The sequence below is a fragment of the Nothoprocta perdicaria genome, unplaced genomic scaffold, assembly GCF_003342845.1.
Source record: "Nothoprocta perdicaria isolate Ctin4 unplaced genomic scaffold, notPer1 scaffold_30, whole genome shotgun sequence".
Classification (NCBI taxonomy): domain Eukaryota; kingdom Metazoa; phylum Chordata; class Aves; order Tinamiformes; family Tinamidae; genus Nothoprocta; species Nothoprocta perdicaria.
Window position 1 is genome coordinate 3115424 of NW_020455533.1, and position 14039 is coordinate 3129462.

The following is a 14039-nucleotide window of genomic DNA, read 5'->3' on the forward strand; positions in this document are numbered from 1 at the left end:
TAAAGTTTCTGTCTGTGTGTGAAGACAATCCTGGATCTCTCACTGTTAGGAAAAAAAATAGACCTGATTGCTAGCTGTGCCAGAATTTTCTATATTTGACTTCAGAAGAGGCATTTTCAGTGCTGAAATGGACACATTTTTCTGTGACACTGCTCTTGATATATCAGTAGGAATCGAGAGAGCAGCCTTATGCTACTTATCATTCAGAACTTTATAGTATAGCTGTGTTCTGTTTGATAAATGCATATTGCATCAAAAATAAGCATATATTCATATATTTACATAAATAAGCATACATTTGTGCTCCTTTATATGTGTTTATGTACATATGTATGCATATGTGTATATACATATGAGAGAGCAAGAGCAGATGTATATGCGGAGTTATGTACTTAGTACGTGCTATCAACTGCATAATAAATCAATGAAAACACATCCGCCTCCTTCTTCAGTGCACTTTGTAACTACCGTCACGTCTAATGCCAAGTTCTGACATTTATTCCATTATTCCAAATGGAATAAATGCGTTTGTCCTTCCTGGCTAATTCTGACTCCCACAAAGTTTGCTCTGGAGTAGTAGGAAAAAAGTGTTAGGAATTCTCTTTGCCCCTTGCATTCTGATTTTATGACATGTTTTACAGCCTTTGGACTATGAGATCTCAGCATTCCACACGTTGCTGATCAAAGTGGAAAATGAAGACCCGCTGATTCCAGACATCGCCTATGGCCCCAGCTCCACGGCGACGGTTCAGATCACTGTTGAGGATGTGAATGAAGGTCCCGTTTTCCACCCGAACCCAATGACAGTGACAAAACAAGAGAACATCCCCGTGGGCAGTGTTGTGTTAACGGTTAATGCCACCGATCCAGATACTTTGCAGCATCAGACTATCAGGTGAGTGCAGTACCCTCTAATTTGTGTCTGTCAAAAACTGGCTGTGTCTTCTGTGCCTGCCAGTACAGAATTAAATTAAAGTTGTTATGGGCTCTAGATAGTAAGAAGTGGTAATTTTTTTTTCCAACAATGCAGAGATTCAGTATGAAGGAGGAAAACGCATTAGACAGGACAACAGTTTACCAGGCTATAGGATTTCTGCAGTGGAAAAACTCAGTGCCACAAGCAATAGTCACAGCTTAGCGTATAATGTTTCAAAGTGACATCCTCCTGCTTTTTTTATTCCACCCGCCTTTTATGAGATCCAGAGAATATATGTAAAAGTTGCAAACCGGTTGCAGAAATCACTTAACTGTTTGGCATATGGCTTAAGTTGATTTATGATGATTTCTAATGTTCCCTAGAGAAATAATGATCACCCATCTGTGTTCAAGAGGTGAAAAAGAGGATATACTCCTCAGTGAAACATGGGGGCTATTAGGTCGACTTATAGTTGGCCTTGCCAAGATCAGTACAAGGAAATGCTGATTTCCGTGCTATGATGAAGTAATTGCACAAATAAGCCCTTTTATGAGCAACAATTCCGTGTATTAAGTGGTGTCATTTTCCTGTATTTAGAGAATGCTGAATCTATTACAAGTCTCTTTTGTGACCCATGAGTGCTATTTTGCTAATGTAAATCTACAAAGCTTGTGTGAAGGTGCTTGTTATGCCCTATCAGGATTAGAATAAGGTAGTACTGCTTCTCAGAACTGTTAACATTATATAAGCTAACATTATTTTGTGAATTCAAAGAGTATATTGTTTTTATAGCAGAAAGTGGTACCTGCACCTCTAGAAAGTTGGGCAACATTTTTAAATGAACAGATAAATCATCTTATTTCCTACTTTCTCATTGCAGTGTATCCAATATGCATTGGCCTACTGGAGGAAAAATAATAAATTGCTTTCTTGTTTAATGTGAAATTACAAAGTCTAATTTCCCTTGTATTTCAGTGGATATATTTAAGAGCCTTTGTGAGTCTTTGTGAACATGACTTGAAAGCATTGCCTGAACAGTGCGCACTGTCAGCCTGTACCATGGCCAGAGATTTCCCCACCATCCTAGGCTTGCTTAGCAGTGGTTACACACATTTGACACGTGTTATTCTGCTAAAAACAAAGGCTACTGATCTTGCAGATGGGTTTTTTTCAGGGGTGGCTGTTGATAAGCTTGTGATTGCAAAGGATTGCTCTGGCAGCCTTGGGTTGGAATAGTGGGGAGTTGAATTTAAACAGGTGGCTGTGCTCATCTGCATGAGAGGAGGAAAAAGGCAAGGCAGGAAATCAAAAGTTTCAGTTCTTTTCATTGCCTAAAAACTACCTGGTTAACAGAGTATAAATATTTCAGTTCTCTGTCTTTCAATGGTTTGTCTATTTTTCAATATCTTTGAGCACTACCATTTAAAAATCAGTTTCTCTGAAGGATAGTTCTCAGCAGATGTCATTTCCCTCGTGTTATAAATGTGCATTCTTACAAAATGCATTTTTATCCTTAATTTTCATTTTTGCTCCAGGGATTTTCCATTTCATTCACTGTTGTCATACAGATTTGTGTTGATGGATGGACAATCTGTGGAGTTTCTGTTGCATGTCAGATACAGCAGTATGACCCTCAGCTGCATTATTCAGAACCTAGTTTATGTAGAGGAAGGTATTATTTCCTTTGGGATTGTGACTGAATTTAAGAAACATAGTCATTGAAGTTATTTATAGCTAAATATTTCCATGAGAGAGAAGAAAACTCTTATTAATTATTGTGACATTTGATTTTGCAATGCTAAAAGAGAAGTGCCGAGAGAATACACAGATTTGCTTATCAAAATCCACAATCAGAAACTACAACCTGCATTTCTCAGCTTGATCTAGTGATTGTGCTACATTTCTCGTGATTATATTGGAACAGAAATTACGGCTATTATCCAGCAATAATCACTGAAAATTTTAACTTGATTTTACATGTTGTGTGTAACCAGCAAATAGCATCAATAGTTATTCAGTGCACCACATCTCACAGCTGGCTGCGAAGGAGTTATCAAAGCTTGGCTATTACTGGCCATAAGCTAAGCAGAAGTTTCCCAGAGCTCAAGGCTGAATGTTGGCCCATATCTTCATGGCCAAGAACTGGGGGATTTTTAGTCCAAACTCGTTCTCTTTCTCATTCTACATGTGCAGAAAAGCAGAGTTGGGGTAGTTTGTATCGGGAATGAAGAGTGATCACATATAGAAATTATTTAAATGGCTATATAAAGTTAAGAGAAAATAATGCAAATGTAATGGAAATCTGGGAAGTAATGGAATGATTCAAGAAAGGCGGATTTGACTACCTATATGTCCTCCTTTTGCTAAATAATGGGAAAGCGTAAAAAATAAAATAGCATTTTTAAAAGGTGCTTTTAACACTGACAAGTAATATTGAAACACATAGCTGTTAGTGGAAAAAGAAAAAGAAAAGACTTTACAATATATGAAAACAACGTCTGCAATTAGGGTAGTGTAAAATTCATGTATAAAAGCCAAAACCACTCACCAGTTGGAGTTTGCGAGTTGACAGAAATATTTCCTGTTAAATTTCTGCAGGCAAGTATGTGCTTGAAGTCTTGCTAGATCCAGTGCTCATGTAAGTAGGGTTTGCTGGTTGTGCTACTTAAGGCTTTTGCTTAGAAATCTGGGTTTATGGAGATTAAATATCAACCTCCATCTGACCTGCTTTAAGTTATATCATCAGAGCCCTTACTGTGATTACCTTGGCAAAAAAAGGGCCAAGCAGGCACAGCACAGAGTTTTAAACCAGGTATTGCTCTAAATGTCCGTGACCACGATCAAATACCGCTTTATTTCTGCAATATATAATAGATATCAGACTTTTGTTACATGCACTGTATGAACATCTATACACTATGCCCAACATGATATATATCTGTGCAAAATATATCAATTGATTCACAAACAACATCACATCAGAACAGTATTAATGTTACCTGCTTTATTTCCAGCCTATAACAACTGGGATATAAATCTGTTTAATTGCAGGGGTATTTTTTGTTAATTTGCTTTAGAAACCTGTAGAAGGGGCTAATGACTATTTGTGATCGAGAAATTAAGTTACTTTACCAGATATAGCTTCCTAAATGCATATCAATAACAGTGGAAAAGCTGTATAGAAACCTTGTGTGCCGTGGTCCAAAACTAGGTTGAATTTATTCTTTGAACATCGCACATCTCAATCAAATAACTTATTTCTTTGAAAAACTTGGCTTACTTTGTAAAGATTCCTAAAGACAGTTGTATTTTTGACAGAATTTTCTTTCTTATGCTTCAGCTTGAAGCGTCTTTGCAGATCGAGAAAGAATTTCATTTAAAAGCTCAAACAAACTGGCAAAAATATATTATACTGAAAAAAAAATAATCATTCCAAGTATTTGTGTGGCTCAAAAGCGTGTGACTTCAGGTCTAGCTCTTAGTTTGCACATGATTAGCAGTGAAGTTGCGTGGTGTCAGCTCTGCTCTGGTCTCCTGACGTTAACAATTCAAAGGAGCCCAATGTGGAACTGTCATCCTGGAAAGGAGACCTGCATGCTCATCTCAAGCAGCTAAATAATGTAGGCGTCAGGTTTAATCTTACTCTAAGTCATACCTGTTGCAAACGAGATTAAAGCTGACTTTCACAGCTGTGCCCAAGCCTGTAATTCCCTAGGAGAGGTCTGCAAAGAGTAGGGTGAGCTTTGGACTAAGGATCTCCAGGAAGGACAGGAGGAGACCGAACCACTGAGCTTTCCTGAATCCCCAACTTGGTCCTGGAAAGTTGCATTTGTTGCATCCTCTGGGATGACTCCCAGGAAGTAAAGGAGCCTGTTTGAGCGCAATCACATGTCTTAGATTCATTAACCTATTTTTTAAAATACTTGATTCCCTCAAGAGTTTCCAGCATCTTTTAGAAAAAGAAATCCAGCAGGCCCCATATTAATTATAACCCAACAATTTATTAATAGGACAGTAATGAAGTTTCTGAAATTTGATTTCTTAATCAGGGATCATTGTTATTTTTGTGCCAGATTTAAGAGTTTAATTTTGGGTGCCTCTTCCCAACCTCTGAAATTTTAATCAGAAGTTTCAAGTGTACATGTCAATGAGAAGTTAAAGGCCAAATTTAATAACATTTTCTACCTTGGGAAATTAAAAGAAGAGCCTCACTCTCTGAAATCTATTATTAACAGTAGATCTTAATTAAACACAGTTACAGTCCTCAATATTTTGCCTATGTGGAAATACCGGTTTAAGTGTTTTTTCCTTTTTTTTGGATTCACTATGTCCAGGATATTCAATAGTTAGACTTTTAACTATGTGTAAATAAGTTGTTTACTGCAGAGTATTTGTAATTTTTAATTAAAGCTGCGCTCTTCCCTGGTTTCATGGTTTATCATGGCAATATATTTTTATTACCTACTGTGCTTTGGATTTTAAATTATTTATGTAAATATATTATTGCAGTATTTATTCGCAGTAAGTGATGTGACTCAGTGCTTCAGAAATATCTTCACAAGAGAAGTTCATTATAGCTCTAAAGCATATCTAATTCATTAAATATAATTAAAATGCAGTATTTGAATCAGGAGAATTTAGAAAAGGAATCCAAACTTCACTGAGTTTCACAGAAATTCAAAAAAAAATGCCAAGTACTTGAAACAATATATGTAACTTAGATACATATGCATATATATGTTTGTGTATATAGAATTTTCTCCACCTGAACCTGATTCCAGCTGGACAACAGCCTGTCTATTGACTTTGTCATGGTACCTTCAGGGTTAGTGGAGTTGGCTGATGCCCATGCAAATGTTCCTATATTTGCTGGAAGTGGAAGCCTGATTTGCTTTGTCTGTGTCCAAAAAATGAAGTGGCTGCCCAAGCTTCTGTAAAATAGTGCTGAAATAGGATTTATAGTTCAGCAAGTTTCCTCCAAATCTCAAGTATTTGAGAAAACTGAGGAGAGCTCACTGGAATAAAGCAAGAAATAGTTTGCTCCTGTTACTCCTCTCTTTGCTGCCAGTCACCACCATTACGTGGTGTGAATGTATAAGCCATGAACTGCAAAGACAATTTCAGGAAGCCTTTTTCATGTTTTCTGCCAGCATCCTGGCATCCTTTTAAAACCGATGGAACTCCAGATCACACTCTCCATGAACCCCAACCTACAGGATCAGTTCTACACAGGGCGTGCACAACAAGCCTTTCTGTAGGGCTTTTGTCACATGCATAAGTCAATAAATCTGCTTTTTGGGGTACCATGCAATCACTTTATCAAAGTGCTATAAACTGAGAGCAGGGTGGAAAGCCTTAAAGAGCAAATGCTTATGAAGCAACGCCCTTAATCATTGTTAAATACACCTCCTAAAGTCTGAGGGACTTGTCTTTGGCTCTTAACCCCAGGAGATATTTTTTCCATGTGTGGACGGAGGAATAGCCATATAAATGGCTGGCTGAGCTCTGCTCCCCACATGCAGTGCCGGGATTTTGCTCTGCAAGTTACACCAAGAGCATCGCGAGTTGGCTCTGTGGTTTTATTTGTGGCCTGCCTGGACCTAGCTCTTGGGAATTTGGAGCTCATCTCTAGATCTGATGTTGCTCTGTATTGGACAGTGCAAATTGCTTTTTCTTTTCTTTTTTTTTTCCCTTTTTTTTTTTTAAATTAGAAGAAAAGTCAGATAGAAAGAGAACCTGTTTTATGCAAACTTTTTTTCTCTTCTGACCTTCCTGCAAAAGCACTGAACCTGTAAGTCAGAGAGCTGCCAGTGTCAGGCTGGCCAGGCAATGGAGGAAAAGGAGAGATTTTATCACTTCTAAAATGAAGAAGCTGGCAAATTCCTCATGCTACAAGTATCACCTGTAGTTGTGCATACTCTTCAGTCAACCAGTAGCTTGATAGCACTCTGCAGAAGTCTTCTCACTTGTTTTTAATGTATTAATACCATAGCATTGTAGGTAATTGCTGTGATGTGTATTGTGTATTCTTAACCCTCTCCTCCTGGAAAAGGAGCCCATCAGAAAGCAAATTTTCACCCAGCCTCTTTGAGACAGCTCTCCTCAAGAACAGTATCCCTTTTGCTGAGAGTAAAGGATTAATCTCCCTTTGATTAGTCCCTGAAATGCAGGAGTGTATGAATTAAATTATTAAAGAGTACCTAAAGCAGCTGTCCTGGGAATTCTCAATCCACCAGCTCATAATTTATAGGTAACCCAGCTATGTGAAGCCACCTCTGTCACTCTTGACAATACATGTCAGAGTATTGTATGCCTGAAGTTTTCCATCTGCTCTACTTTGATGGCATAAATCACATTTAATATGCTGGTATTAAACCTATGTATGGTAGACTTGGAAATCAGTGTTTTCACGTAATCGAATAAGCCGCAGGAACCGATTTTAACCTCCCTTGATATTACCTTAAGAGTCCCAAATTCCTGATTAATAAGGATGAATGTAACATTTAAGGGGAGTTTAATTAGACCCTCTGTCTTTCCCCCGCGTAACAATATTATGCCACATTATGATTTCAACCATGTCAGCGCTCAGAACGAGTGGCTGTGAACTGTGAAATTATAGGGCAGATTTTTCATGTCACTGACTAAACAATATTGCAGATCTGATTGAGAAATATAACAATAGGATATTTCAGTCACAAGTTATGCTTGCAGTGGGAGTCAGATGCTAACAATAACTCACTTTGACGTTATGGATCTCTCCTAGTTGCAGAACAGGCAGGAATTTTCCTCTGTAAGAAGTAAAGAGTATCTTGATTATAAGTTGGCTATCACATCTGGGGACACTGCATGGGAAGACAAGCCCACTGTGTGTGCATGAGCCTGTGTGGCTCTTAAAACTTTCAGCAGTGCCTAGGCAGAGATTTACTTGCCTTTAAAATATGCGAGGGATGCAGCTTGAGTGCGCAGTGTTGTTTGAAAGGATGACCAAGGATGTAAAACCAAACACTTACATAAGAGTTAACCAAGGAGACAGTAATGCATCCGATCCCAAATCCTGCCGTCAGGGAAAGTGTGCAACTAATTCCTCCTTATTTGTCTTGAGGACTGGTTCCCTTCCAGCTTTAAAGCAGACAAGGGTCTCAGGTAGCACTGGAGCGGGTGTTTCTTCACACTCATGTCCTGATCGGGAAAGGGAATCACTCTGCTTATTTCCAAGCTTTTTGCCTTGCTGTGAGGGAATGAGGTGCCAGTGTTTCTGCTGCATTAGATTAATATGCGGTTGCTGGAAGTAAGGACAAAGGGAAATCATGGACACACTGAAATTAGTGGCAAAATTCCCAGTGAGTGTGGACCTAGGAATTTGTCTCATAGCAGAAGCTTTCCCAAAGGTATAGGACTTCTGCTATGTTCACAGCCCTTGTTGAGCTGCAAGGCGTCCCGAAGCATTTCATATGCATTCCAAGGAATTAAGAAGCCCAACCTCTTTCAGACTCGCAGATACTGAGTAGAATTTAAGTTCAGTGAGGAAATTATCAGAAGGTTTAAGCACTCATTTTTTACAAAGTGGAGCCCTGTAATAGGAAAAAAACTCTTGTAAAGTTCAATTGGAATTTTTCTATTGGTTTAGTAACAGGGATGCCAATTTCTGGAAAATAGTTTCTGAGTAGAAGTGAAATTATGCACTTTGTTAAGCAGCAGTAAGCCTGAGGATCCAGATTTGGTTCAAATGTGAACTGCTAGGGACTTACTTCTTTTTAATTTTATGACCATTATTCTCTAGGTAAATATGCCTACAGAAACTTGCATGCCTGCTCTGCATATAGCTAGATAATTATTATCCATGTGATCCCTTGGGGCAGATCCAGTGTGGGTGGTACTTAGCATAGCCTTGCCTTGGAGATACTAATCTGTCTCACCCAGATTTCCTTGAATATTCCAAGCCCTCGAGAATTTTTACACATTCACCTATTTTAATGAGTCTGTCAGAGCAATGCTTCCTCTTTTTTCCTTTCAAACGGGAATTTTCCAATCGAATTCTGTCTGCCTAAGGCCTAGTTTCTCTTGAGATTCAGTCCTGGGTCACTGGTAACGTTTTGTTCATTAAAAACAAATGCAGGCACGGAGTTTGTCTGATAGTGCTTCAGGGCAGCAAAAAGAAACTTTTGTACTAGCAGAGCAGAAACGTCTATAAAACTGAAATATTAATTCTCCTTCTTCTCACAATGATGCTGTGGAGATGGGTTCAAGGAGGCTTGCAAAACATGCAGAACCCTAAGCCCAAGGGAAAGGCCCATGAGAGATTAAATGCTGGGCATCCAAGGCAAGGTTCAAGTAGAGTCTAGTAACAAAAACATAGAATGTTAATTGTTTAATGTTAAGCCACAGAAAAAAAGTTAAGAGACTTTCATTCAGTGAGCACTATATATATTTTGTGCACAGAATGCAATAGATAGTCAGTAGAAAATAAAACTATGCGTGACCAAATAGTGGAAGGCTGTTGGTGAAGTGTCTCATTAATGGCCTTATTAATACCAGATTGGATGGAAGTAAGACCTAGATTTAAACCGTATCGATAAGGGTCACTGTGGCAAATTGAAGTTGAATAAACAGTTACAGTTCCTCCATTGCTTTTCTCTTGAGTGCTCAATTCTATCAGATATTATCAAAGCTCTCTTTTTTTCATATAGAAATTATTTGCAGCATTTTCTTCCATCTTCTTCAAATTTTCCATCTTTGATCAGCAGATTTCTTAAATGATATGCATTTGTCATGCTAAACCCAAAAGGAGCTTGTGAAGTTTATAATGAAGAGTATGGTATAAAAATTTTGCTGTATACAACAGGTTTATGTGCACTGTATCAGAGAGGGGCCACCTCTGCTAAAAGTACATAGAATAATAATACTGAGGTGAACTCTATACCAATGCCCTTTTCAGAAAACAAAGGGTAACATCCTTTCATTTTCTGTTCCTTTGGGGAAAAAAAAAGCAGTTTTGATTCATAGGTTGCCCGATATACATTGAGAAAATGGTCCTTTTATATATGCTTGAGAGATTTTTTTCAGAATATCTGTCAGAATTTAATTTCTGTCAGTTTTCTTCTCTATTAATATATACCCATAGAGAGACAAATATGTTTTACAGATACAGCAGTGAGACAAGGGACGTTGCAATGAATATCCACTGGAATAACTGATTCCGGAATCTGACTTTCAATGTTGTTGTTCAACAAGTGAGAAGTAATATTTCATTTTCCTAACATCCCTGGAAGGCATAGGCAAAAACAGGAAAAAAAAAAATCAACGCAGCAACCTATAACAAATGTAACAACCTAGACTTGATGACATTATAAATAAAACAGCTAAGACATGGTTATACACAATATTGAAAAGTGATAAGGGCCAGACAGGTGGGAGGAGTGCCTGGATTTTAGAGTGCCTTTGGAGAGCTTGAATGCCTGGGAATCTGATCCATAGAGATCAAAAACGGGTAGATTACACTTTTCATTTGTCTAGACCATTAAAGATTACTTTTGTTTGTTGGGCAAACAAAAGTAACTGTTCTAAAATAAATGAAAAAATAAGGCATGATTTCATGTATTGCTCTGACGTGTAGGACACCAAGTGGCTGCACGTTTTTCAGGGGTGTGTTCCTGTGTATTCAGTCACCTAACCCTCAGATAGGACTTTGTCTATCATTACAAGAAAAAAAAAAAAAGAATTTATTAGAGCTCTTCTGTAGGAAATGTGCTCCCTGAAATGCATAGTCTTTTCAAAATCAACAGGGGAAAAATGGAAACTTAATTTTTGATATTACTATTAGGAATAATCCTAATGTCTTTTTCTTTATATTAGAGGATTGGACAATAGTGTGAACTTTTGTTGAGTATTATATTCTCACACATCCTGCTGAATTTCTCACCTTCCCTTTTCTTCTCTCTTATTGAATGCTGCAGGGTTGGAAAGTATTTTAACTCAGTAGGTATTAATTCCTCTGGGCTACATAACTATGGAAATGCATTAAGATAGTCGATTTTCCTACTATGAATACAGCTATTTTTAAATAAAGAAAAGCTTAAAAAAAAGGGAAAAAACATGTTAATTGCTGTAATAATAGTGCAGGAGTGATATATTTTCTGGAACTACTTAATTTTGCTTTCTTTGTGGAAACAAAGTTATTAATTTATTGCCTCCTCATTGATTCATAAAACCTTTGAGAATTTCCATCTCCTCTGGATAAAGTTGGATCATTAATCAAACATTAGGCAAAGTTTCATATATTTTTCTCATAGACATTGACATAAGATTCATATTATCAGATTCAAGTGTTGTAAGACGCAACTGAAAACATATGCGGATGCTAAATATTATTAATATTATTTTTACTAGAACATCAATTTAGCACAAATTTTTGCATATGTGCCTCCCTAAAATGTTCCAAAAACAATACCCTAAGCAATTCCTCCAAGGATCATGTAGTACTTGATGAGAAGTCTTGGCTGCGAGTGGCAATCCCGGGGTCTCTTCTGTTGACGCCTGTTCCAGGGATGAGTTTTCCCCCCTATCCAACATCTCAGCTCCTTGTCCTTTGTTCCTCAGAGCCTTTCACTGCATCTTTGCTGTCCTTGGTGCAGCAGATGGAGCACAGACGTCCTTCGCAGGGTCCCTTGTACAGCTCTAACTAATGCCTTCCACTAATGTCAAGGTTGAGGTTTGTGAGCCTGGCACTTATTTTCTGGGAAAAGGTCTAGCTTGTTAATATTTTCTCTTTCTCTGGCTACTATCCAGATTTTTGCAGTGTTAGATTTCCCAGAGTTTCTAAGTTTCAAGGACTCAGTGACTTTCAAGTCACTGTGTTCGTTCAGTCTTCTTCAACTCAAGAGTTCATAAGAATTCATACGGTTCCATTTATATTTGGAATTGCACTCTTTTGGCCAATACCTTTTTTTTTAACTTCTGGGTGTTTTTTTTTCTTTTTTTTTCTTTATTTTTCCATGTTTTAATTTTTTTTTTTTTTTTGAAAAAAGATAGAGTTCATAGATACAGAGCATATCTTTTCCCTAGTAAAAGCTGAATGCCTGAAAAATAAAAAAGAACATGATATATTTTCTACTTTAAGGATCCTAATTTGGTCTTCTGCTCGGGGTACTTATTTTCCTTTCGGGTCAGCATAAGAATAGTGCACGTTTTTTTGCTTCCCGATTCAAACTCAGCTGCTGATTATTACCAGAGTTTTTGCCCATCCCTGGAATAATCCATTCCACATGTCCTCCAAAATGATGCAGGTCTGTAATTCCCTGAAAATTTCTGAGGAATAAATGGCAAGAACAGGCAACAAAGGATGCACGTGGGAGCCCAAGAGACAGGCACAGCGGGCACAGGAATCGTACAAACCTTGCCTTGGCACAGCGAGCAATAAAACCCATTATTCAGCTTGTACACCACTTCAGTACACTTTCCTTTTGGAAATTAATTTTCAGAAGCATTAATTCCCTGCCTTCCTTACGAGACTTGTCCCAAAGTTAATGGCTTTTAATAGCTTTGCAGTGGGAGATGCTGCTTTGGCAGGAAGTGCAGCTCTACCAAACTGGAGGTGCAGAAACTCCAATACGGGTTTTACTGCCCAAACCTCCTCCTGCTACTTCATAAAAGTACCTCCTGCTCATGGAGTGCTGATTAGTTTTGGGGGCACAATTGCTCCAGTGAAAAAACTTCCACTGATTTGCATGTGTCGACAATTATTCTAACAGCAACAACCTGATTATACCAGTGTGCGAGTCCCAGATATGTGTATTATTCCCTAGCTTTAGGAATAATTCAGATAGTTATAGCCTCTAGGCTCATTTAACCATAGCCTTAATCACTTCTGATTAAAAAATACATACATGCATGCAGTTTTGTTCATTACCCCTCAACTTCTAGGGTTTTTTTCTTTGCCTTGAAGAAAAACAAACCCCTGGGAATTTGGTTTTGGTACAGAGAAATGTTTGGGAGACCGTACAAGGAAAATAACACAGAATGTTTTGCTTTCTATAATGTTTTGTTTAACTACCTGATTATAGTATTTTCATTTGATTAATTGGTGTTTTGTTATTTTTGAATTCTGCTTGCAGTGACTCTCGTACTTATTTCCTTGCATTTACCAAGGGTTTATTTCTATTGTTGCGCCACACAAATAGCTAATTAGTCAACCATTTTCTCACCTGCTATTTTTCGGTGGCAAGAGATTAGAATTGGAATTTCGACTCATTTTCCGTTCTGTTTTGATCATATCGATGGTGAACCGTGATAAAGCCAGCCTGCTACATCACTGGCGTGACAAGCAGAATAAATCGGAAACTGTAAATCTTTTGGCTCGAATTGGGAGGTGCTGAGGTGCTGTGCATAATTTTAAAAGTGCAGTGGGGGAAAACAGAGGCAAATGCAGTCTATATGGTCTTGCAAACTGAGCTAGTCTGGCACAAAACCATTCCCAGGTCTGAAGTTCAAATTATTAGAGCCCCAACCTAAAAGAAGGGCTGGTCTAGTGTGAGAGCAAAGCAACTGATTGCAGGGCAATCATATATGTTGATCTGTCGTTAGCAGTGAGGATGAGGAGCTGGGGCTCATTCGTTTGACCATCTGGGTGAGGTCCTATAGGGTCCAATTGATCTGCATCGGCAAGGCTTGATTTTCTTTATTTTCACTTGAATGAAATAAAAAAATGGTGTGGAAGGTGCTGCTTAATTCTGTTTGCCAGACCTGTGCTTGGCTCGGAGTGAAGCCAAGGAAAAGCTCCCCAAATAGAGACATGGCTGCTTTATAATCCTCTCCCTCTATGTAAAACAGTTTTTTATATTGCAGACCAGTTAACTGCAAAAGAGATTGAACTGAGCAAGGATTTTATTTTCTTCAGGAAAATCTTTCCTGCTGAGATTGGTTGTTTGTAGAAAGTGCAATTTAGGTGGGGAAAACATATTTTTTTATTATTTCCAACTGAAATTTTTTAAAAAGCAGATATTTTTTAACCAAAAGTGTCCTGGATGTTACAGTTTTCTTATCTATAATGGCATATTACTGTAGAACAAGATGTGCCTGAGCTTTCCATTTTATTACTTAGTCTTGTCTTTCTTAACATGTTGCAACA

General features: G+C 38.0%; 1 protein-coding gene across 3 annotated transcripts in view; it reads left to right on the forward strand.

Moving 5' to 3' along the window:
- Window positions 1-14039, forward strand: part of CDH13 (cadherin 13) — a 377876-nt gene that overhangs the window by 335136 nt on the left and 28701 nt on the right. For 2 of the 3 annotated variants that reach the window (XM_026042342.1, XM_026042343.1), the window contains exon 10: window positions 642-895. In XM_026042342.1, coding sequence (XP_025898127.1) covers window positions 642-895 — 254 coding nt within the window. Of the gene's footprint in view, window positions 1-641; window positions 896-1030; window positions 1059-14039 lie in introns of those variants that run through there. The other variant, XM_026042344.1, reaches the window with a different exon arrangement.